The sequence below is a fragment of the Arvicanthis niloticus genome, chromosome 2, assembly GCF_011762505.2.
Source record: "Arvicanthis niloticus isolate mArvNil1 chromosome 2, mArvNil1.pat.X, whole genome shotgun sequence".
NCBI lineage: Eukaryota > Metazoa > Chordata > Mammalia > Rodentia > Muridae > Arvicanthis > Arvicanthis niloticus.
In genome coordinates, this window is record NC_047659.1 from 93698306 (window position 1) to 93721321 (window position 23016).

The following is a 23016-nucleotide window of genomic DNA, read 5'->3' on the forward strand; positions in this document are numbered from 1 at the left end:
TGAATGTGGACTGAATTTTCACCATGAACAGTGAGTGGGCTGGCCACAGATATCATATACACCAAGCTGTCCCTCAACTTGAACAGCGATTCAGTTGGTCCTTTTACACTGACCTGGCACTTACAAAATTGAACTAGACTTTTAGTGAGCCCGCCCTCACCATACATGGTACAAAATAAACCTTCAGTGTGAACACTGGATGGCCTTTAACAGGACCAGAAAGCTAGCCTGCTCCAGGAACATGAACCTGGCTGTTGTTTTGAATACTGACCCAGCTCTACCAGTGAATATGTTCATCTTTGGCTCTTCCTCCTCCAACAGGTCCGAAAGGTTGGAGTATTTAGCTGTGGCCCCCCTGGCATGACCAAGAATGTGGAGAAGGCCTGTCAGCTTATCAACAGGCAGGACAGGACTCATTTCTCTCACCATTATGAGAACTTCTAGGCCTCCTGCTCAGCAACTATGCTCACTACTGCCCTGCTGGGACAGCAGGGGCTCTGGCCTGTGCCTTAACCCAGTACTCTTCATTTCTGGCCACCTCAGCCTTAGCCCTCCCCCACCTGCCACCTTGGTCCAGGTAGCCATGCTCAGACATCACGTGTGGGCTCAGAGATCTCTAGGGCCAGAATGTGTCTTGAGCTTGTGGAAGGAGCTCTGTTTCAGAACTATAGGTTCAGAAGTAGGGGAGCTTTGGGGTTGGGACACAGTGAGGATTAAGCAAACATTCAGTAGACAACTTGTCACGTTTGTGTCTGCGTCTGAGTGGTAGTATGGATGCCGGCATTTCTGAGTCCTCTTCACTCTGTGTTCTTCTGCTCTTCAAAATGGCTCAGAGATGTCTTAGAGTAGCCAAGGGCAACTTACAGAAAAGAAATCCTCAGGACCAGCCTAACTGAACAACTGATCTCTCAAATCTTAAAATGTATCAGAACCTTCTGTGCCCACTAACCGCCTAGAGCAGTGCTCCTCAGGCCTATCTCCCTCTTCCAGTAGTCTCTTTTGCAAATAAAGTGTTTCCCCCTTCGGGGTTTCTTTTTTGCTGCCTTAGTTCAGAGTGGAGCTAAGGAAATCATCCACTCAAAGGACTTTGCCACGTGGTCCAGGCATCTCTCCAGTTCTACTGAATAAAAGCACAAAGGCTGAATATTCCAATGGAGGTCCCTCTCCTCCTCCTGCGGCAGGGGTGGGGGTGCCCTTCCTCACTCTGGCCTGTGTTAGGCTGCTGACAGCGATCAGGAAGGACAGAGAGGTGTCCTCAGGGAGCTGCAGTCAGCCTGGCTTCCTCCAGGGCATCAGCTATTCTAGGTCTGCCCGAAGACAAAGTCTTCCAGGCAGCATGAGGAGATTGGATGTCTCCTAGACCCTCTAGGCCTGTTTTCTCCAGTGCAAAATGGTGGGTTCTCTTCCTGTCATTCAAAGGCAGAGGAACCCTTGGAGAATTTCTGAAAAGGTGCCCAATGCCAAACGATTCCGTCTATTCCCTCGTTTCTCAAATCATACATCCTCACTTAGGAGAAATTCCCAACTGATTCTTGGCACACTTTAGCGTCGCGGGCTTGGGTTGAGGTAAGGGGCCGCAGGTCGTCCTAACAGGACAACCGTCCCAAGGGTGTCTGGTCCCCATAGAACCTGTCTGTGGAGCAGCGGGGAGGCGTCGGACACACGGGCATCGGCGGAGGTGCGAGGCCCCAGGCCCAGCCACCAGAGGGAGCTAAGGGAAAGGGACGCGGCGTGCCCGTGCCCGGTCAGCCAGGCAGGAGCTGGGAGCGGGAGCGCGCCTCCCGCCTGCGCGCGCCTTCCGCGTGGCAGCGCCGCCCGCGCCGTCAGCCTGGCGCGCTGCCTCTTTGTCTCTTGGCGCCTCCCGCCTCTCAGACAAACGGCTGCTGGCGGGAAGCTGGGCTCGCTCGGGAGCAATGGCAGGAGCGACGAAGCCTGGACACCCCTGCCCAGCGTGAGATGTTTGGTCAAAGGATGCAAGTGGATGCTCGGAAAGTGCTTTTCGCAGGCGGCCGGCATTGGCTCCAGCACTGATTTATAGTCTGGCTCGCTCCCCGCCCCCTCCCGCCAGCCCCTGGGCGGCGCCGGCGGCCACGGGCTCCCTGGCCAAGCCTCTGGCCCGGAGCCCGGGCTCGCCCGCTGGGGACAGGGGCTGGGGGAGGGGGACGGGAAGAGGGGAGGAGGCGGAGGGCGGGTAGTGCGGGAGGTCGCCACTTCCTCCCTAGTGTCTGACCGGGGCTGGGAGACCCCTTCCTCCTCAGGATTTCCTCTGTTCCCAGCTCCACACAGTCCCTTTATTCCAAGGCCCAGGATTCCCTCCCCTTTATAATAAATTAAGAAATCTCCAGCGCCTACTAGATCCTAGGACAAAGGGAAGCCAGGTTTCTAACATGTCCTTGGTAAGAACCGCAGCCCTCGTGCAGGCGACAAGGGCTGGGTCTAGGTCTCACATCTACAGAGTCCGGATGGCCACAGGGTAGAGCAGGGACATGTGTTCCGCTCCCTTAATGGGCAGCTTGCGGCTGGCATAGTGGTGCACGATTTCAGGGACACTGCTGAAGGGTGGGCTGTTCTGGCCCAGCACATACTTGTGTTCCTTGGTCCGGGACAGCTTCATGTGCATGAAGCCTTGACTGCTCCTAGGAAGAAAAAGAGATCCCGGTGATCAGGGGTTCTCACCAGTCCCCTACTTCTACCCACCCCCCCTCTCAGCAAATAGGGTTCCAAAGCCAGCTTCAAGTGGGGGGAGGATAGGGACGCGATGATGGGGGGGGGTTGAGTAGGTAGCAGGAGGCTCTGGCTTTGCGGTGAGGACATTGGGTGTGCCGAGAATGTGTGTGAGGTGAGTATACAGGGTGTGTGCTGGTGGGAAGTGCAGTGACCGGCACCCTCCGATTCTGGGATCCTAGCCCAAGCCTATTAGCCTCTGGCTAAGGCCAGTTTAACCCTCCCTTGATTTTTGAGACAGATTCTTGTAGGTCAGGCTAGGCTCTGTCTCTACCTCTTAATTACAGGTGTGTGCCAGTTTATGGGGTGCCGAGCACAGAACCCAGGGCTTTGAACATCCTAGCAAGCACCTTACCAACTGAACTACAGCCCAGCCTTATGCTCAGCTCACCCTTCTTGAACTATGTGGCAGCACCAGTCTTTGGGTCTTACACCAAGTCAAGCCCTCTCAGTCCAGCCAGCCAGTCCTTAGGCCTAGAGTGACATCATCTGGAGACTGTTAGCATTACCTACCCAGAGTGAAGTACCATAGACAAAGGAATTATGGTGTGGAGGTGAGGTGAGGTGAGAGGGGATGGGAGCCCCTCATCCTGGAGTCTGATGGAAGCCTCTTTCCAGCAGAGAAGCAAGCAGTTCTAGCACAACTGACGTTTGCTGCAAAGGCTACTGACACAGACTTAATATTCCTTTTAAGTACAGAAATTTGATGTTGAGCAGGTCTTAAGGCCTGTATGTGTATGACCTTGGGGAGGGGCTCATTTTCCCGTACTATAGTTTGGCTGAAAATTGTGGGGGGGGGGGGGACCCTGTTTACAGCAAAGCTGTCCCACCTTCCTGTGTTATTGTGGTAATCCTATCAAGAGCCCACCAGGGGTAAGATAGTAATTTTAGTGATAAGATAGTAACTTCAGACCCAACCCAAATACATCGGTGGTCAAAACATAAAAGAAAGCGAGAGAGCATGAGGCTGCACCCTCCCCGGGGCTGAGCTCACATTTGACTATCTTATTTTCTTCCTTTTCTCATAATCCTCATGCTTAACTATATACTAAAATAACTTTAATAAAAATCTTCAAGTTTGCTTCATAAATTGGCTAGTCCTGAAACTCTTTTTTCAGGCCACCAATCCTGGTTTGGCCTGAGTTGAGATACCTAAAACCCTTGGAGGGAACTCAAGCTGTTGAGAATGACAGTGTGACATTGGACATCTTTTACCTGTACCTCAAAACTGACAAAAGGATACCTTCCTCTGTCTCTCCCATCTTCCTGAACCCAGAAACTCGGCATTAGCTAACCCTACCCTCCAGACAGAGAGCCAATGTGCAAAGCTCTAGCCTGCTCTCAAATGCCCACCCCCCACTTTAGACAGTATGGGGGTGAGGCACTCAGCAAGAACAAGTGTCCAGACTGCCACTGGCCTGGTTTGCCAAGCCTGGGTCTCTAACACACCCACGGCCATGGGCTAAAGAATGTTTGGTAGAACAGAGCCTAATTTGCCTCCTCCTAGCCTGAGCCCAGAGGAGCAAGCAAAGGGCAGAGAGGCCTGGATGGCACACAGGACCTGTAAGAAGGCTGCTTCCACCCTGACACCCTTGTTGGCAAGGGGTTGGCAAATCAGTTGCCCCATCTACCTGAGTACAAAAATTTTTTTGACTAGAGAACTATTACACTGGGAAACAAATGAGGAATGGAGATGAATGGGGGAAATGAAGGAAGGGATGGAGGGAAACTGGCCCCTAAGGCCCCTCAGGGTCTGGTTCCTCAAGTCTTACTTAGGAATCTGCCTGACTGTGAATCAGGATATAGAGGCATCTGGAGTTCTGAGATACTACCTGGTGTGCAGAGTAGGCACACAGGCCCCAAGGGAAAGGTGCCAAGGGTGTGAGCAATGGGGAGGTAGGACAGTAGGCAGCCCCCATATGCTGTGGGAAGCAGTGTAGGCCCTGTCTTTTCTCACCTCAGGATTTGAGAGTGACCCTTCCCACAGCCCACTTGGGAGAACTGCCTCTCTCAAACTGCACAGGGAGTTTTCTCAAGGAACAGACTCAGAAGGATAACTGGCCTTCATCGGCTTTACCAACCTCTGGAGGAGGGGTGGTTGTACTTTTCAACCCCCAACTAGTCCCAAGGGTCCATTAAGACACAGCAAGGTCCTTGCCAGACCCTCAGGGTGTTGGGTGGGACCAGCTGGGCTGGCCTGGCTTTCTGAGGAAGCTGTTTAATTACCAGTGAAAGCCCTTCCATTAGGGAGAGAAGAGAAACCATAATTGTATTTGAGAGAAGCCATTTATATGGAAATGAGACCTTGGCAGACAGCCTGTGGGGCGAGGTCAGGGAGAGTGTAGAAGTCCAGGCCCGCCTTCTTAGTCCTAGACTAGGCAGAGTCCCTCACCAGTTCCACTCAAGTCCTAAACCTTGGTGGTATCTCCCTTTGGGCTGGACAGTACCAGATGTCCAGCAAATGACAGCTGGGCAGGGTTGGAGCCCTGTCACTGAACAGTGTAATTCCTGAAGTCAGACTGAGCGAGGTACTGTGTGTGTGTGTTTGAAACAGTCTCTGGCTATGTTCTCTAGGCTGGCCTGGAAATCTTGGATGTAAGGAATCCTGCCTCTGCTTCCTAAGTAACTGAAACCACAGTACTATCACCACATCTAGATTAGAGACTTAATTATTAGCTGGTGACCTTGAGCAACTAACAAAGCTCCTTGAATGTATTTCATTTGTATTAAAAAAGAGAGAGAGATTTATCAAGCACGGCAGTAGTTGATTTGGACAAGTTATATATGCTAGGTGGTACGTGGCAAGAATTTCAATTATCTTAACAATGTACTACCTCAAGTTGTGTAAATCATATTTTTGACAAATGAGTTTTTCCAAAATCCTCTTTTTGATTTTATAGCTTACAGACTCCTAGAATACAAGATCTAGAAGAAACACACAACATCAGTTCATTCTGCAAGAAAAGAACCTGAGGCCCGGAGAAGTTGTCAATGGTCACACAGCTAGTTTTATCAAACCCCAAAATAGAACTGAGGCCACTTAACTCTCTTTGGTACATTTCATGATCTCTTTTAGTGAAGATGAACAATCATCTCTTAAATGTGTGCAATTCTTTATTTTTGTTTTGTTTTGTTTTTCGAGACAGGGTTTCTCTGTGTAGCCCTGGCTATCCTGGAACTCACTCTGTAGACCAGGCTGGCCTTGAACTCAGAAATCCGCCTTTCTCTGCCTCCCAAGTGCTGGGATTAAAGGCGTGCACCACCACCGCCCGGCAAATGTGTGCAATTCTACCCCTTGGACTTGTTTGGGGTGCAGGGGGCATGTACCAGTATCTAATGTACCAGTGAATATGGTGTGAGGTATCCAAGATACTCCCGTATTGAAGGGGGGAGGTAAACAGACACCTCACTCCAGCTGGCCACCTTATGAATGGGTAGAATTCCTGGTTCCCAAGAAGAGCACTCACCATCCTACTGTGGAGAACCTGGGCATCTGAGTGTGCCCTGTGTAGAGCTGCTCCCAAGGAACTCGCTGATGGGAACCATCCTCCTCTCCCCTCACATATACAGTGGACTCAGTGGAATGCTCTGCCCTCCTAAGACCTGGCTCTCCCACTCCCTCCTCACCCTGCTGACCTTTCAGGTAAAACTCTTCCCATATCTCCTTGCAGATGTTTCTACATGTTAGTGTTTAACCATGATGACAATAATTTAATTTAGCTTAAAAACATGCTGGGTACTAAGGCATTAAATCAAGTGCTATTATTTCCCACTTAATCCTTCCCAATAAAATGAATCTTATCAATCTTATTATTAAGAAATGGAGACCTTGAGAGGCTGAACAGCAAGTGACAGAAACCTTCTGAACTAGACACTACCCTTCAAAGGCTCCCGCCTGAAGAGTCTCAGATATTTCAGGTTCCCCAGTCCCTGGGGGATGGAGCCAGCAGTTGTTCACAGGACATCTGTCTGGTCCTTCCCAGTCTGGCTACACCAGAATAGAATGCTGGAGTCCTCTCCTGCCCTACAGGTTAGTGGGTCCCTCTACCCACTGCCATGCCTACTCACTTGAGGGAGAGAGAGAAGTCATTCTTGCTGGTCTCACTGTTGCGCACCAGGTAGCTGGCCTCTTTGCACAGCCTGAGCAGGTTCTCGGCATCTGTTCGGCTGATGGCCCCATGGTACCAGCTGAGGATGAGAGAGGGGAAGGGGGGCATCTCTGCTGGGTCCCTCGCCGTCCAGGCCCACCCATTCTGGGTGTCCCCTGCAGGGAAGCCAGTGCCAGGAGGGGAGGAAGAGGGAGGGAGTCCCCACCTGGACACAGACACTCACACCTGGTTTTCCAGAGGCAGTGCTGGATCTGTCCACTCCCCAAGGGGGCTGCTGGGTTCCATGCCTAGAGGCTTGGCTGACTTGGAGTTCCCAGCAGATAGCCTGGGAGGTAACCGCCCCTTCTCCTCCCGGCCAGGTGACAGGCAATTCTTCTCTGATCCTTCAAACTGGGCTGTAAGGAACAGACTGGTCATGGGTTCTGATGTGTCTAGAAGCAGAGCCTTCTCACGCAGCCAGTACCCTACCCTACTTCTTCCAAGTCCCCACAAAGGCCAAAGGCATGTTCTGGGAAGGTTTGCTTACAAGCCTGGCTGCCTGAGTCCAGGGACAGAATCCTGGACCACTTCTGGGAGGGGTACAGTCCCTGAGCCACGCCAAGCCTCCTGGGGCTTCTTAGTCCACACAGGCAGGCAAAGGAGGACAACATGAGAAACCACTTAAGCTGTCTCCCTCAGTGGATTGCCTTCCTTTCTTCCATCCCCCTTAGGGTGGCTTCAGTGTTGATAATATTGTTTCTTTCTCCTCAGAGTTCATTACCGTTCTCCAAATCACCCTGCCAGGCTGTAGAAATGACTTATTGATCTAAGAACAATTATCTGATTCCCCTTGGTACCATCCTGACAGGCTAATCCTGTCCAAAGTCGCCAGACTGCCTGGCCCTCTCCACCCCAAGGTCACTGCCCATTGTCTTCCCTCCCTTCCATAGAAATCTCCAAAGCAGAGCAGCCTGGTAGCTGAGCCAGCACAAGGGAACACTCCCTGCCCCTCCAAGTGGGTCACATGCATAGGTGACACTCTCTTCTACCCTGCATTTATCAAATACCTACAACTTCTCATGCACAATGTACAATGGATGCTCATACTGGCACACACACACCAACACCCATACACCCTTGGGTGTCTATGCTGGATGGAGAGGAAGAAGTTGATGCCTTTGCTTTTCCTCCCAACAGAGGCTCTTTCTCCTTGTAGCTTGCATCTCCCTTCAGTCACTAGATGCAAACACCTCCTTTACCAGCACTTCCCCACACCTCACTAACACCAGCCTTGGCAGGCAGAGCTCCACCCGAAAAGAACTTACGTTTTAAAACAGTGGATTTTTCTTTTTTTAAGACATAGTTCCACTCTATAGCCCAGGCTGTTACAGAACTATATAGCTCATGACAGTCCTCCTGCCTCAGCTTCCCAAGTGCTGGAATTCTAGCTAACAACTGGATTTTTATGCAGCGGTGAGGAATAAGTCATAGGGAAAGGGCCTTTGTTAAGAGAGCATGCATACAGTTCTGGGTGGGGGTGGGGAATTACATTATCTTTTCCTTCTTCCTCCAGGACAAGGGAGATTCTTCCAACCCAAGCCCATGGGGGCTAAGAGGTAAAAGACCTATCACCCTGGCCATAAGTCCCCAAAGGACCCACCGCTGCTGTCCTCCAGGCTGGGCTCAGGGAGGGGTGAAGCTGGACCGGAGATGTCCCTGTCCCCGTCAGGCAGGGAGGGGCTGCTGTCCAGCTGTCCCACAGGTGGAGGCCAAGGTAGGTCTTTGATGACCTTTATGTCAACTGGAGCCAGCAGCAGAAGGGAGACAGGAAAGAGACAGTGACAGAGACAGAGAAAAGCAGAGGTTGAGACACCCAAAACACAGAGCTAAGATACACAGTAGCCTAGAAAGGAGGAGGGGCAGAGGCAGAGGCAAAAGTAGCTCTGGAGGAGGGAACAGGACTGGAGGGCTGAGCAGGGCAGGTATTAACCACACCAGCCCAGCCCCGTGAGGAAAAGGTGGGAGTCTTGAGTGGCAAACAAGAAGGCATAGGATCTTGCTTGGTCAGCCCTGCAGGTTCCCTAATCTTCTACCCCCTCACAAGCTTCCAGGAACCCAGAGGACTGGGAGAGTGCAACATGGGAGCAGGACCTGCCCACACCTCCCAGAACCACACCTGGTACCCTGACGCCCACTGCCCCCTTTACTCTTCTATATCCAGCCTGGGAACTGGCAGACCTCAAGACTGGGACAAAACCTTGGGTTATCTGGAATACTCAGACTTGGGGCAGAGGGATTTTTTTTTTTTTTTTTTTTTTTTTTAAATCCAATCCTCCTCCTCCCAGTCCTGAGTGACGCCACCAGTGGCTGGCTGTAGGACCACTAACGAGGTTTCCTAATGATGAACATAGATTTTCCCATTAAGCAATCCAAACAGTATTGATTCTCCAAGGAGACTTCTGGAGATAAATGGCCCATCCTTGATGGGTGTGTGCTTTACAGGAAGCAAAGCAGAAACTTGTGGTTTCCCAGTTGGGCTGCCAGGGTAGGGAGGGCAGAGCTGAGGGCTGGATGCAGGATGAGCTGTCTCTGTGTGAGAGGTAGGTAGGTCTGTGGTGTGTGTGTGTGTGTGTGTGTGTGTGTGTGTGTGTGTGTATGTGGTATCTCTGTGTGTGGTGTGGTATGTGTGTGTGTGGTATGTGTGTGTAGTGTGTGATGTGTGTGTGTGTGTGGTGTGTGTGTGGTGTGTGTGTGTGGTATCTGTGTGTGTGGTATCTGTGTGTATGGTGTGGTATGTGTGATGTGTGTGTGATGTGTGTGTGTGTGTGTGTGTGTGTGTGTGATGTGTGTGTGTGTGTGTGTGTGTGGTATCTGTGTATATGGTGTGGTATGTGTGTGTAGTGTGGGATGTGTGTGTGTGGTATGTGTGGTGTGTGTGTGTGTGTATGTGTGTGTGTGTGTGTAGGGACATGGAAGCAAGGGTGAAATCTAATGGCGCCTCAGTCCTCAAGATTCAGGATGGAAGGAACTCTCCCAATTGAAGGCCCTTGCCCCACCCACCTCAGACTGCCAATATGCACGTTTCCATGGTGGACTTGGGCCTGGGACATAGTGATGTGGTTGGGACAGGAGAAACCTGATCTTCATTTAGCAACCTCACAGCTTCCATCTGCAGCTCTGAAATACCCTCAGAGCCAGACACCCCTGGTACGGCAGGGCCTGCCACTAGAGACTCAGCCTCAGAATCCATGTTATACATACATCAATTTGTATCATTTGAAGTGTTGAATACCCTTTGTTAAATATATTTAACATATGTCACAAGTTTCACAATCTGTACGGGAATGTCTTTATTTTTACCCAAATTCCCAAAGGTAGTTACAGCTCAGGCTTGGCCTTAAAGAGAGATGTAGAGAAGTTTGTTCACTCCTGCTGGGCACACAATGCTGCATCCACGCTGCCCAAGTCCCTAACCCACAGCACAGAACTCAATTACCCTGCCTTAGAATTCTACTCCTAGACCTTGCTTGGTTCCTAGGGTCTGCTTCTTCCATTCTCCTGAGCCTGGAAAGTGCTCAGAGGCCCCAGCCAGCAAGACTCACCAGCAAAGGCTTTGGAAATCCGGTCCTTCTTCCACTCCCAGGGCTGGTCATACTCTTCTGGAGGCCTCTCGTCATCCTCAGGCAGGCGGGACTCCCTGGGCCAGGGCGTCCCCTCACCTTCTGGGCTGGCCCCCTCATCTTCTGGCTCATACGGTGTGTCATAGAGAGGTAGGGGTTGACCTGCTGGCTCCTTAGAACCCCGGATCTCTGTCCAGTGCAAAGAGGAGAGAGGTGTAAGGAGCACGCGCAACCCAGAGCCTCTGCCCTGGCTTGGGGAGAGCTCAGCAGCCACAAATCCTGCGTCCCTCAACCTTGAGACATTTCCTGGGCTCCATGGGAGGAAGTGGCAGACAAGTAGCAAAGTAAAAAGAGAAGGACCCAGGATGACCAGCAAGGGCTAGAAAGCTGCAGAGGGCAAGTTAAGGAAACTGAGGCAGAGTCCTCCTCTAGTCTATCTCTCCCTTAGTGCCCAGCTCTGTTTCCTTACTCATTTCTACTTATGTTCTAGTTAAAGTAACTTCACAATCAAGAAATCCTCTGTTGCTCAGATACCACTGATCCCCTTGTATTTTCTCCTTGACAAGTCAACTTTATCCACTGTCTTCTCTCCTTCGTGTTGATCATTTTCTCCTGGATCCTCTCTTGGTCTCAGTTCCCATGCTTGGTTCTTCCTACCCTGACTCCTAAGCTGTTTGCCGAGACCGTACAGCATCAGTACATCTGGAGTGCTGGTCCTCCTTCCACAGCCGTTACCAATGATTCTTTTTGTCCTCAGCTTCCTTCAGACTCATCACCTTCTCCAGAGCTAGGAAATCATTTTAGGATCTCTAATCTAAATCTGATAAAAGCTCCAGAGTTAACTTGCCACAAAATGTGTATTTTAGGACTGGGACACTTGCTTAGCATGCACGAGCCCTGGGTTTAATCGCCAGGACCATCCCCGCCGCCAGCCATTATCCCCGCAAAAAATGTACAGTTAAAGCACTTAAATTTTCACATATAATTCCAGGATATTCACAGCCCATATTATCTCTCAGGCCTAACCTGGGTATCTCTTCTTATCCTGTCAGCTTCTGCCCACCTCACTGCTTCTGTTCGACCTCACTCGACTGCACTCTTTAACGTCACCTGCTCATTTCCGATACTCATGGCTTTCAACCTCATCTCTCCATAGCTAGACTTTACTAGGGCAAACCTCCACCTTACAGGCTCTTTGAAATAACCCACCTGTGATAACAATCTTCCCCTCACCAAGCTCTAAGGAGGAGGGCAGGGCAGTTTATCTGATTGGCCAGCGAGTGCTCACTCTCTTCCTCAGCTCTGCCTTCTTACAGAAACACAGGAATTCTTTCTCTTCCATACAGTGAGAAGTGTGTCCCCATACAGAGGCTCACAGCTACCCTGTGCTGCCAAGCCTGGGTAAGTAAGTTTAACTTTCTTGAAAAGTATTTTAAAAAACATCGTGTTAACACTGCTAAGTTATATTCTTCAGTCAACTTTATCAGCAATAAAGAATTTTTAATTGCCGGCTCCTTGGAATCCCAACAGTTGGGCTCGGCATGGTGGCATATGTATGTAGTCCCAGCACTTGGAAGGTAAGGTCAGGAGGATTGCTGTAATTTCAGGCTAGCCTGGATTACATAATAAGTTCCAGGCTAGCTTGGTCTACATATTGAGACCCCATCTTATAAAACCAAACACAAATACAACAATACCAAGAAGCAACACACCAAACCATTTCTGAAATAGCTTGCTAACTCGGCTTTATGATAGGTAGATCTTCTAGTCCATTCTGTATACCGTGCCCTCAGAAATCCCCTTAAATGCCATATTAATCTTCTTTCTTTCTTCTGGCACAAGTCCACACCCTTCACTTCATCTCTGCATCCTTCTTGCTCTCTGCCATCTCAGAGCAGGAAGCACCACTTCTCTTGGTCTCCTCTTCACCCCTCCTCTCCAATCCCCTCCTGTCCTTTTTGTTCACCCCCTACTCTGGCTCTTTCCCTGGGTCATCTCTTGGCCTGTTTCCCCTAGGGCAGGTCTGACTCAGTCCTTTCTACTCTAACTCTTGACACTTCCTTGGACCACTCCATGGCACCCAGTGCATCTGCTCACCTGCTGTTAGTGTTTCTCTTTGATAATGTTAACTCAGACTCATCACATTTCCAAAGGCTACTGACTGACTGACTCTCTTTTGGGAATGTTTGACTCAACTCATACCACCATCCTGGAGCTAGGAAGCCTGTACCCAGTGCTTATATGGGACCTTTGGTTACATGGCCTCCTCTGTGGCCTCAGATGTCACAGCTTACACCTTCTCTTCCAAAATCTTGAAGGCCCTGACCACATTCCTAAGGACCTGGCACAGGCTTTCTCCCTAATTGCCAGAGACAATGAGACCAGTCCTTGGATTTGTTGTGCAGAGCCAAGGCCTCAGGGAGCAATCTCCCTCATCCTCAGTACGTACCAGCCATCATCTTTTGGGCCTCATAGGGCTCCATGTAGCCATCATTCTCAGGGACCATCTCTGGAGCTCCTGAAGTTCCTCCTGAGCCTTCACCAGTTTCCTGAACATCAAATGGGTCCGCATAGTCCTCTAGGATTGCCAACTGGGAGAAGGCAAAGAGAACAAGGTTCAGACAAGGACAGGCAGCTCTGCTCCCCCTGGCAGAGATGGGGCTTCTTTCTTTCCTGGTAATTTTCTGCCTTGTAGTCATGTCCTAGGCTGAATAACCAGGATGAAGCTATTGGGTCTCAAGAGTTAATCTTAGGGTCCGAGCTGGACAACGGCCTATGCACAGAGAGAACTCAAAAGCACCATCTATAAATGTGTGGCAAGAGTTGTACAGAACAGCAGAACAGTGAGGCAACTCAGGGATTAGCCTGTTGCACTTCTAGATGCTCAACAAAGAGCCAGTGGCCTTGAAGAAACTAAAGCAGATGCTGTAGCACAAGCCTTTCACCCCAGTCCTCAGAAGGCAGAGGCAGGTGGAGCTCTGGGAGTTCCAGGCTGTTCCAGGCAGAAGGAGGAGGAGCAGGAGGAAGAGGACGAAGAGGTAGAAGAAAGCAAGAAAAGAGACATCCCTTTGTCACTGTTCTGTCCTCAGGTCCTTGTTCTGTGGGGATGTGATCATAAACTCCCTTTGAAGAAAGTGGACAACAGGCAGTTAGGAAATATACCCTAAACTATTCAACTTAAATGGAACATTCAAATTTGGAACTCCTGCTATTTGTGCACATGGCTATCAACTTGTAGCTGGTTGAGGCCTCTCAGCCACCAGGGAGGAAAATGCCTCAGGGACACTACTGAAATGGCTGAGTTCCCAGAGGCCAGGGCCCAGAACACCAGTCTTAGCTTTCCATTTCCCCTTCTCATACACTGGCAAGCCTTGGTTCTTGCTCCCAGTGACAGCAGAGGAAGCTGAGGCGCTCAGGGCAGGGCAGGCTGAGGACAATGGAGTCTTTCTCCAAACTGGGCAGGAAAAGGTAGGACTCACCCAGCCAGACCCTGGAGCACTGCACCACTCAGAGGGTCACGGCTGGCATCAGAGGTGGTTCTGGGGCTCGTGGCACAGGGAATGGCCACTTCTGTATTTCACCCAACTGAAGCCTACACGTGAGATCTGAGGGAGCCAGCTGAGCCAGGTGACCACCCTGCCCTCGGTGAGAGGACCTGGGAATGGGGAATCCCTGGGAGGACAAGATGGAGAAAGAACCAACCCCACCTCACACATCCCTTTGGCTGTCCCTTTGGCCCCATGTGTCCCATGTATAGGTTTCTGAGGTTGTCCCAGTGACTGCCTCTACCTTATCCTGAGGTGTTTTAGCTCCTACCTTGTTCCAGTCTGGCCCTCAGCTCCTTTACTTCCCTGCATAGCTGCCTGCTTGGGGTAGCTCACATCACCCCACCAGTAATCCAGGTCATCTGCTAGCCTACACATCTCATTTGCATCTCTCTAGCTCCAATAAGCAACTGACCTCAGGCTGTAAACATCCTTCCCATTTATTCTGTCAGCTCCATCTCTCAAGCCTTCACCCCTAGTCCTCCTTTCTCCAGGAAATATTAACCTCTTCAGGTCTGTCACACACTGTCCCCCTATCCCCAACTTTTTTTTTCCCTCCAGGCCATTGGTACCCACAACATCACCCACTGCCCAGTGCTGGCAACTCTGCCAGTCAGCACACAGCATCAACTCGTGTGTGGCAGCCGTTCTACAGTGCCTGAGTCACCTGACACATTATACTTACACCTCACAATAAATAGACCTCCAGTGTTTTGAGGAAAGAGTTCAAGGTTAGAGAACACGAGATTCTACTTTCCTCTTCGGACCAAGCTCTGAAAGCACCATGGTTGTTTTACTCAATGGTTTTCTCTCTGCCTGCACCCCTTTCCTGTCCTGGCTAATCCTTGCTCAAGTTCCTTCTCTCTCAGAAGCCCCTTCCCTTCCATGCTCCTACCGGCCCAGCCTGTGAGGTACCTCTGTCTGATTGCTTTGTGTGGCAAATGCTTGTTCTACTGTTGTGTCTTTAGGCAGACTGGGCACTTCCTGGGGGCAGGACCCACATTTATAGCTAAATACCCAAGAACTTACAGCTCTCAGTAATTATGTTAAGTCCATCACATAAAAGATGAGGGGAAGAAACCATTCTCCCCTCCCCTGATTCATTTAGAAGATGTAGAAAAAATATGAGCTTAAGTAGATATGGTCATTAAAGGAAGTCTTTCCAAACAAGACTGCGTGCAGTCTTCTCCGGTGCAGCCCTCAACACCCCTCCTAGCCTCCTGAAGCCTTACTTCAGAGCCCTTCCAGGCCTCCCCTCAGCAAGCCTGGTTAGAGTTGCTGAGGAACAGTTGCTTCTTCCTGGAATCCCTACCCCTCCCAGGCTGGCGTGGGCCTCCCCAGTGCCAGCTGACAGTGCCCGTAGGCAACCAGGTGGCGGTACTGCAGACAGCTCAATGGCTCCTCTGTTGCACTCCTGGTTCCACACCCTGCTCCAGGAAGCCCTGGACCCCCACCGTGGGCTACCCACAAGGCCCAGAACAGGAGTGGCAGCAGAGTTGCCAGCTGGGAAGGCTGACAGGACTGGTACCCACTCTGAGCACAGAAAACCCAAGTCGTATCCCAGGCTTGCTTGCCCAGTGTTTCGGTGTCTAGTGGGGGATAAACCACTTAGAGGAAAACAGTCCCTGCAGACTACATTTGGCCTACTACAATCTGTTGTCTGTGGTCCCCTGACCCCCTCTGATGTGCCCACTGCTCTACCCAACACTCATCACAGGCCCAACACACAGTAGATGCCGAATGCATATTTACTGGATGTCTAAAGAGCTTCTACTCAGGTCTCTATTGAAGTGACATCTGTGCCACCTGCCCTAGTCACTCTGACCTTTGAATGACCTGACTGATCAGGGGCAGTGGGAGGCTCAGGCTCACTGAAGAATCCATTTCTGAATGGGGATCAAAGCCTCTGGCTCAAGGGAGGATGGAGAGAGCTGCCACCTAGAGCACCTAACACAAGGGCGATACTCAGGCACCCCCTCTTTCCTGCCAGTGTGCTGCTCAAGTGCTCAACTACTTCCCAACAAGGAGGTAAGGCAGCGGCTACTCAAAGGGCCCTGTATCACGCCCTGCTCTCTCTTCTGCCATCCTGTAAGCTGTGCTGTCTCTAGGACCCTGCCACTCATCTGTTCAGTGGGGCAGTGGCCCTCCCAGAGCAGCTGCCAGCCTTTGAATCTCCTTCCTGCCTGTGCCCCTCCCACGGCAGCTGACAGGACTGCCATCTGTGTCCATCTTCACTCTGCAGTTGGCCCCAGTAACATGTTTCTGACCCTGCCCATGGGTTCTGGGACCGGGTGTTGATGTTTGCAGAACAGGTACTTTGTGGACTCCAGAGTTCCCAAACTCTCCTATTGCATATTTCCTCTACAGCTTCAAGTCCACAAGTGTCTTCCCCCCTCCCTGCTGTAGCAGAAACGGTAAGGGCTAAACAGCAAGAAGCAGCTGTAAGATTCTTAGCTGGAAGGTTGACGGCGATGAGTGGTCAATAAATGTTAGCTCTTAGGGCTGGAGACATGGATCAGCAGTTAAGAGCGCTGGTTGCTCTTCCAGAGGACCTGGGTTCAACTCCTAGCACCCACATAGCAAAGCTTCAGTTGGGACAATCAACCAAGGCCCCCTTGTGGTGTCCACAGGCACTGCAATGCACAAGACTGAGACTCAATTCTTTCCTCGATTTTCAGATTTATATTTTAGTTTAGGAGTTGAGGTCATAGTTCAACGACATGAGCCTTTGCCGAGCAAGGCAAGACCCACATCAGGCTCAGTCTTTAACACTAGAAAAAAGTCAATTGAGCATTGACAGTCTGATTCTGTTTGATTTAGTATTTCTCCACAGTATTTAACCATTTGTCACTCAAAACCAATGACCTAACCAGTGTGGTTAAGAGCACAGTACTTACTTTCTGAGGTCAAGCTTCTGTCCCTGCTACTCCTACTTACTGTAATACCCTCTCCTACTGTACGTGCTTGGGAGATATGAACATAACACAAATGGGCTATTTCCCGATTTCTACTTATAAAAGTAATGCCATACTTAGAAAATACCCAAACATCACAGACGTGTGGCTGATGTCACCAACCCTTGTAAGGCCCTTGGGTGTGTCATGTCTGTGTTTACTTCAAGACAGTTCGGCCAGTGGCAGGCTCTAGTGCTCAGGAAATGGTGAATTAGGCACAGAACACACCCTATGCCATCTCTTCTCCTATAGTCTCTGTTGCTAGCTAGCAAATGCTGCATGAATGCCGCCTCTCCACTGGGCCCTGCTGCTGAGGGCCCTGGTGTGGTGCTCAGACTAGAATCATCCTTCTGGGTTGTCAGCTTCAGGTCTACCGCTTGCCAGCTGAGAAGCCCTACAAGTGGGACTCAACACCCCTGTGCTTCAGCTCTCCATGTACAACCCAGGGATAGACTCTTAGAGGGTTGCTGTAAACACTGGACCAATATACATTAGCTGCAGGAAATGGTGCCAGGCACAAGACACATGCTCAGTAAATGCCAGCCACAGTAGTATTAAAGACAAAGAGACCAAATTTTGGGGTCCCCCAGGAATTCATACTGACAGACACAAAATAAGCTCTAAGAAGAGTGAAGCACCCTAAGGTGTTCCCCCAAGCCCATGGTTTGCAGGAGCTGGGCCTCATTCTTGCTCTTACATAATGTCACGCTGGTTCTGGGATGAGGACAAGTAGAATTACAGGAGGTAGCCCCTCCGGGTACTCAGCCCCAGCCAGGCCTTACTCAGCCTGGGCAGCTTTCTTCTCCCATCCACAAGCACCAGCATCTCAGCTGTTGCCAGCTCTCAAGAGGCAGAGTGCAAGGGTCAAGGTGTTGACCAAGTCACTCACTGGCCAGGCCAGTGCAGATGTCTCTGGTTCCAGACTGTGGTACTCAGTGTGAGGCAGCACCTGATAGAGGAAACAGGCCAGCCCACAACCCATCAGCACTCACAATCTCCAGCCATCCTTGGGGTGCCAGTGACGACACAGATAACCAGCCCAGGGCTGGCCTAACTGGGCAACACCAGTCCTTCCCCCACCCACTCCTCCCTTTGTCACATTTTCCTCCTGCATCTCCAACACCGAATAGGCACAAGCTAAGCTAACCAGACTTCCATACTTTGTGTAGACATAAGAAGGCAAAAAAAAAAAAAAAAAAAAAAAAAAAAATAAAGACAATAAAAGGAAAAACCTCAAAAAAAAAAAAAAAAACCCCCCAAACAAAAACAAGAATCCCAAAACAAAAAAGCCAAGGAACGGGTGTCCCTCTCAGCACCTGGACCAGCATCACCTACGGACACACACAGCACACTCAGTGAACACTAAGAGTGGTCCTAGTTTTGGCAGTCAGTACAGAAGCATCAGGACCGAATGCAGACACCTCAGCCTCTTACCTCACGTTTCTCTTCCTGTTTGCTGCCTGCTTTCTAAAAGGAGCCAGGACACTCCAAGCCTACGCTGTACATCTGTGACACACACCTGTTGTCCAAAGTTCTCAATACTGGGGCTCAAATGCTGGCTCAGATTGATCCCTAGGATGCACTGCTTGGAAGGAGTTGTTCTGACCTTCCCATGTGTGTCTGTATGCAAGTACACACACAATATACATACACATTTTAATTTTAAAAAGGCTTTCAGTATAGGGCTCAAAGGGTGGTGCAGCAGTTAAGAGTGAATGCTCCTCTTGAAAAGAATCTGAGTTTGGTTCTCAGCATCCACATCTGGTAGGTAGCTCACAACTTCCTGTAACTACAGTTCCAGGGGATCTGACACCCTCTTCTGGTCTCGAAGGGCACTGCATTCATATACACAAACTCACATAAGATGCACACAAATGTACGTGTGTGTGTGTGTGTGTGTGTGTGTGTGTGTGTGTGTGTGTACACACACATATATATATATGTATATATTAAAATATTTAAAATTGTTTTTTGGTTTTTCTGGGGGTTTTTTGTTTGTTTTTATTTTGTTTTTTGAGACAGGGTTTCTCTGTGTAGCCCTGGCTGTCCTGGAACTCACTCTGTAGACCAGGCTGGCCTCAAACTCAGAAATCTGCCTGCCTCTGCCTCCCAAGTGCTGGGATTAAAGGCGTGCGCCACCACCGCCCAGCAAAATGTTTAAAATTGTTAATGAAATCTTTTTAAAGTTTTTTTTTTTTTAATTTCAATACTATTTGGGGAGCTATGCACTCCTGTAAAAATTTGAGAGCTATGAGCCTTTTCCCATATAAATGAGAAATACCTGCACACAGCTTCTGGGTGCTCAAGAGCCCCAGGGTTGCCCCCGTGAGCTAGGAATAAGAGGCCTGGTACTAATACGGGGTACCTGTTTTATTATCCACGTCAGGTCTGGCATTCATATTGGCACAACAGAGGACATACTGCAGATGTAATAGGCAACTCAGCCTTCATTTCATCGCTGCCTCTCATTCCTTTTCCCTAATTAGATCATGGTTTTTTTTCCTGTTGATGCTTGGAGAATAGTGAATGCATGAAGAGGAGGCCCAACACCCTGGATCCTCTGCCGGAGCAGAGCCTGGAAGTGGGACAAGGGCCCAGCACCAGAGGGGGTTCTTTGGGGGCCATCTGGCCAGGCCCTAGCTGCCGGTTGCAGGGTGTCGCTCTTGCTGTTCCCACACCTGCCCTGCCAGGCCTGGCCAGATGGTCAGCTCTGAGTCTTTGCCAGCTGTACAAGTGGGTTTCAGAGTGGGCTGGTAGCCAGAAAACCAAGCAAAGGAGAAGGCTAATGAACCCCCAGGACCTCAGGGCTATGTCCAGACCTCATTCCCTCTTGCCTCCTCCCCCTATGGTGCCTTGGCATCTCTAGCTTAGTGGGGAAGCACTTCTACCCATTCCATCCAACCTCAGGACACAGCCCCCTCGGACTCTCTGGAACCTCTTTCTGCCAGCCAAGGAGCTCTGCAGAGCTGAGGAGAGGGGAAGTGGCCACATAGTATAGAAACCGAAGCTCAGTGGGAGTGCCATCCAGAGGCAGCATTGTACACTCAGTAGGCCCTGAGGGCGTCTGGCCACCTGGGTTTGGGGTAAGAGCTCAGTTACCTTGTCGGGCTTAGCATTTCCTAGGGGAATACTCAGGGATCTCTCGAATTCTGTTCCTAGATGGTAGGGAGCTGATGGATTTCTGAATAATGAGGAGCCATAGGTCAGCCCATGGGACAGCTCAGACGGTACATCCTGGATCCTTCTATCACACACACCAAAGAAAGCACAGATTGTGTGGCTCCTGGGAGAGCCTGTCGGATTTCATTCCTGTCTCTGTGGCTGGCTGGCAAGAGACTCAGACACCTCTTGTGCATCCCCTCCCCCAGGTCTGAAAAACCCACAGGTCAGAGCTGACCCAACTGAAGCACAGAGCACAAACAGTCTTGTCAGGAAGGGTCTGAGGGTCTGTGCATTGGGCTACAGCTCCTTCCTTAGAGGTTTCTGGGAAAATATGAAAGGAAAACCGTGTCTGGGAAATCCATGCCCCTTAAGCCACCCTGTTAACGGATACGCACCATTTCAGGACACTGGGTCAGACACTTTGGAGACAGAAATGACAACAACAAAAATGGACGTTTTCCTGGAGGAACCCACAGTGTGGTGGGCAGCCTGTTAGGTCATTCTAAGCCACTACAGGAAGAATAGCCAAGGACAGCTTAGACCATGGGCCAACAGCCAGTGGCCAGGGAGGAGGAGACTGGTCCATGGGGAGGACAAGGCCCAGCAGCTCCCCTCTGCTTCACTGCCGTACCCCCATCGAATCATACAAGAGCAGGGGCAATTAGGAAGGGAACTGCACACAGCCTGGGAGAAGTGCCCTTGGGATGGCGAGCCAGCATGGTCAGCCATGCTCTACAGCAGGAACTATGGGGGCAATGATTCACACGCCTCTTATCCAGCAAGCCTGGCGGGACAGTGATCTTTTGGATAAAAAGCCCAATTGTGAAACCTGAGGATTCGGGTATTAACTGCTCTCTAATCAGATAAAAATCTTCTCTACTGAGGGGAGACAAGCAAGCCCTGGAGGGATGAGCTCTCAGACACGTGGAGGGCAACAGAGGTGGGGTGGCCCAGAGTCACTGTCTTCCGATTTAGGGAGACTAAGGACAGCTTTCAACTGTCTATCATCCAGGACAGGATAAAACTGGAATTAAGAAGGGAGGTAGATGTCCTGAGAAACAAACTATTGATTGGGAGGCTTCCTCCAGTGCCTGCAGATCCATGAAAGCTCCAGTCTCTCTCAGAATGGACAGAAAGAGGGAAGCCAAGAGGAGATGATGAATGAACCCAGTCACTCAGCCTTAACTGGGCAACAGGTCCTGACCACCAAGTGTCCTCATACTTGGGGGAACACTGGAAGCAGTGCGCCTGTACCCCAGGGGTAAGTTTCTTCAGTAAGAACTGGACAATGCCCATATTGACATCCGGAGTACAACATTTCCCCCTCTCTAATCCCACTGGGAAAGGCAAAGGCTAGTGCTCGCTGTGTTCACGTAAGAAATCTTAGTTTTCAGCTCCTTTCTGGGCTTCAGACCTGCAAAGATGCCTGGACTCCAGGACAGGATGGGAGGATGGAGAAGGGGAAGAGGAGGGGGAGAGGAAAGCTTTGTGGAGGGAAGAGTCAAGAGATCAAAGGGCAGAGAAGCCGCTGCTCCGGAGAGGGCACAAAGGCCATAAACCGGCAAAAGGGAGGGAGAGGTGCTTCTCAATGCCCGTTAGAAAAAAGGCTCCAGGATCAGGGTGGAAGGATTGCAAAGCTGAGGGAAGAGCCCATGAGGGAGGTCGTCCCTAGTCCTGGGGCCCTAACAGGAAACAGGGCAGAGTTTGGGGCTCAGACTAGAGGGTGGAGAAGCTAACAAAGGGGTTAAAATTTGAGCCCCCGTGTCAGGGACTAAGCTTGTGTCAACCAGAAATACTGACAGCTAAAGGCTGAGCCCCAGCCAAGCCACCTTTGTCCCTCCCTAAATCTCCAGACCTCAGACCACCATCCCTCCTGGACACCCACGCCCGGCGCAGCACTCACCCTGTCGCTGCTGGCAGGGGGTCCGGAGTCCGGAGGGGGCGCTGGGGGGCCGGGGGTCTCGACCCGAATGAGGCGGTGCGGGGGTGAGCCATGGCGCGGGGGCGGAGTGGGGCCAGGGACCGCTGGGGTGGAAAGGGCGGCGGACACGGACGAGCCCCCGGAGTAGGGGTCCTCGAAGTCGCGGTCTCGCTGCAGCCGGTAGGCAGCCAGGATGTCCGGGGGCGGCGCAGGGGGCGCGGCCGGACAGGGCGCTGGGGGGCGGTAGTCGGGCTCTGGGGGGGCGGGTTTGGCGCCCCCTCCGCCGCCGCCCCCACGAAAGCCCAGGTGCTCCCGCAGCCACTTTGCGACTCCGCCACTGCCTCCCCCTCCTGGGCCGGTCCCCGCACCCCCAGCCCCGCGGCGGGATCCCCCGGGGCCGCCCCCCGCGCTGCCCTGCGCCCGCGGCCCCGGGCCGGAGCCCGGAGGAGGAGCTCCGCTCAGTAGCATGGGGCCCTCCCAACTGAGCGAGCAGACCGCGGGCAGCGGGGGGCGGGGCGAGAGGGGGCGGAGCTGCGCCGGCGGGAGGGGCGGAGCTCGTCGTCATTGACAAGAGGGGCGGGGCCCCCTGCCTAACGGGGACCGGAGGATTCTGAGTGGAGTAGATGGGAGACTGCGGGGTGCGGGTAGCAATTGCTGCGCCGAGAGTGAATCTTCCACGTGTCGCTACGCGTGCTCCTGTGGGGCGCTCACTAGTCCCATCTGCTCTTCTTTTTCACCTCCCAGTTTGCGTCAGACGCGGGAAGATGAGTCCCCAGGCACATCCTGCCCATCCTTATTCCTTTCTCCCAACCCAAAGACCCAAACAACATTTTCGAAGAAGCTGCTCTGTAGATGTGCCTTCACCTCGGGAGTACCGCTTACCTCCTCCTATCCCTCAGCTCATACCCAAACCTAGGTTGCCTTTCTAGCCAGACAAACTTCTCACATGCCATGTAATCAGTTCTCCAGAGACACCCGTTGCTCTGATGTTTCCACACCCAC

General features: G+C 51.3%; 2 protein-coding genes across 4 annotated transcripts in view; one reads left to right on the forward strand and one right to left on the reverse strand.

The window, feature by feature from the left end:
- Window positions 1-1024, forward strand: part of Duox1 (dual oxidase 1) — a 34795-nt gene extending 33771 nt beyond the window's left edge. Inside the window, exon 34 of the mRNA XM_034494272.2 lies at window positions 322-1024. Coding sequence (XP_034350163.1) covers window positions 322-444 — 123 coding nt within the window. The 3' untranslated portion in view covers window positions 445-1024. The remainder of the gene's footprint in view (window positions 1-321) is intronic.
- Window positions 1025-1993: 969 nt separating this feature from the next.
- Window positions 1994-22515, reverse strand: Shf (Src homology 2 domain containing F). Of its 3 annotated transcripts, XM_034494274.2 has the most exons (7): window positions 21997-22515; window positions 12882-13023; window positions 10415-10621; window positions 8473-8613; window positions 7057-7228; window positions 6793-6912; window positions 1994-2636 (listed from the first exon to the last, which is right to left on the reverse strand). In XM_034494274.2, exons 1-7 carry the CDS (start codon window positions 22480-22482, stop codon window positions 2450-2452), a joined length of 1455 nt encoding a protein of 484 aa, XP_034350165.1. In that variant the 5' UTR covers window positions 22483-22515; the 3' UTR covers window positions 1994-2449. The 3 variants fall into 3 exon arrangements, with proteins under 3 accessions (XP_034350165.1, XP_076785759.1, XP_034350167.1); XM_034494276.2 differs by lacking the exon at window positions 8473-8613 and having other exon boundaries at window positions 2270-2636; XM_076929644.1 differs by lacking the exons at window positions 7057-7228; window positions 8473-8613 and having other exon boundaries at window positions 6793-6988.
- Between the last annotated feature and the right edge of the window lie 501 nt (window positions 22516-23016).

Excerpts from the sequence above, each read along its gene's own strand:
- Shf (XM_034494274.2), bottom strand. The coding sequence starts at position 22,482 with ATGCTACTGAGCGGAGCTCCTCCTCCGGGCTCCGGCCCGGGGCCGCGG. Across the intron at positions 10,622-12,881 it reads GGCCCAAAAGATGATGGCTG|AGATCCGGGGTTCTAAGGAG; the intron begins GTACGTACTGAG and ends TGCACTGGACAG. Across the intron at positions 8,614-10,414 it reads GATTTCCAAAGCCTTTGCTG|TTGACATAAAGGTCATCAAA; the intron begins GTGAGTCTTGCT and ends TGCTGGCTCCAG.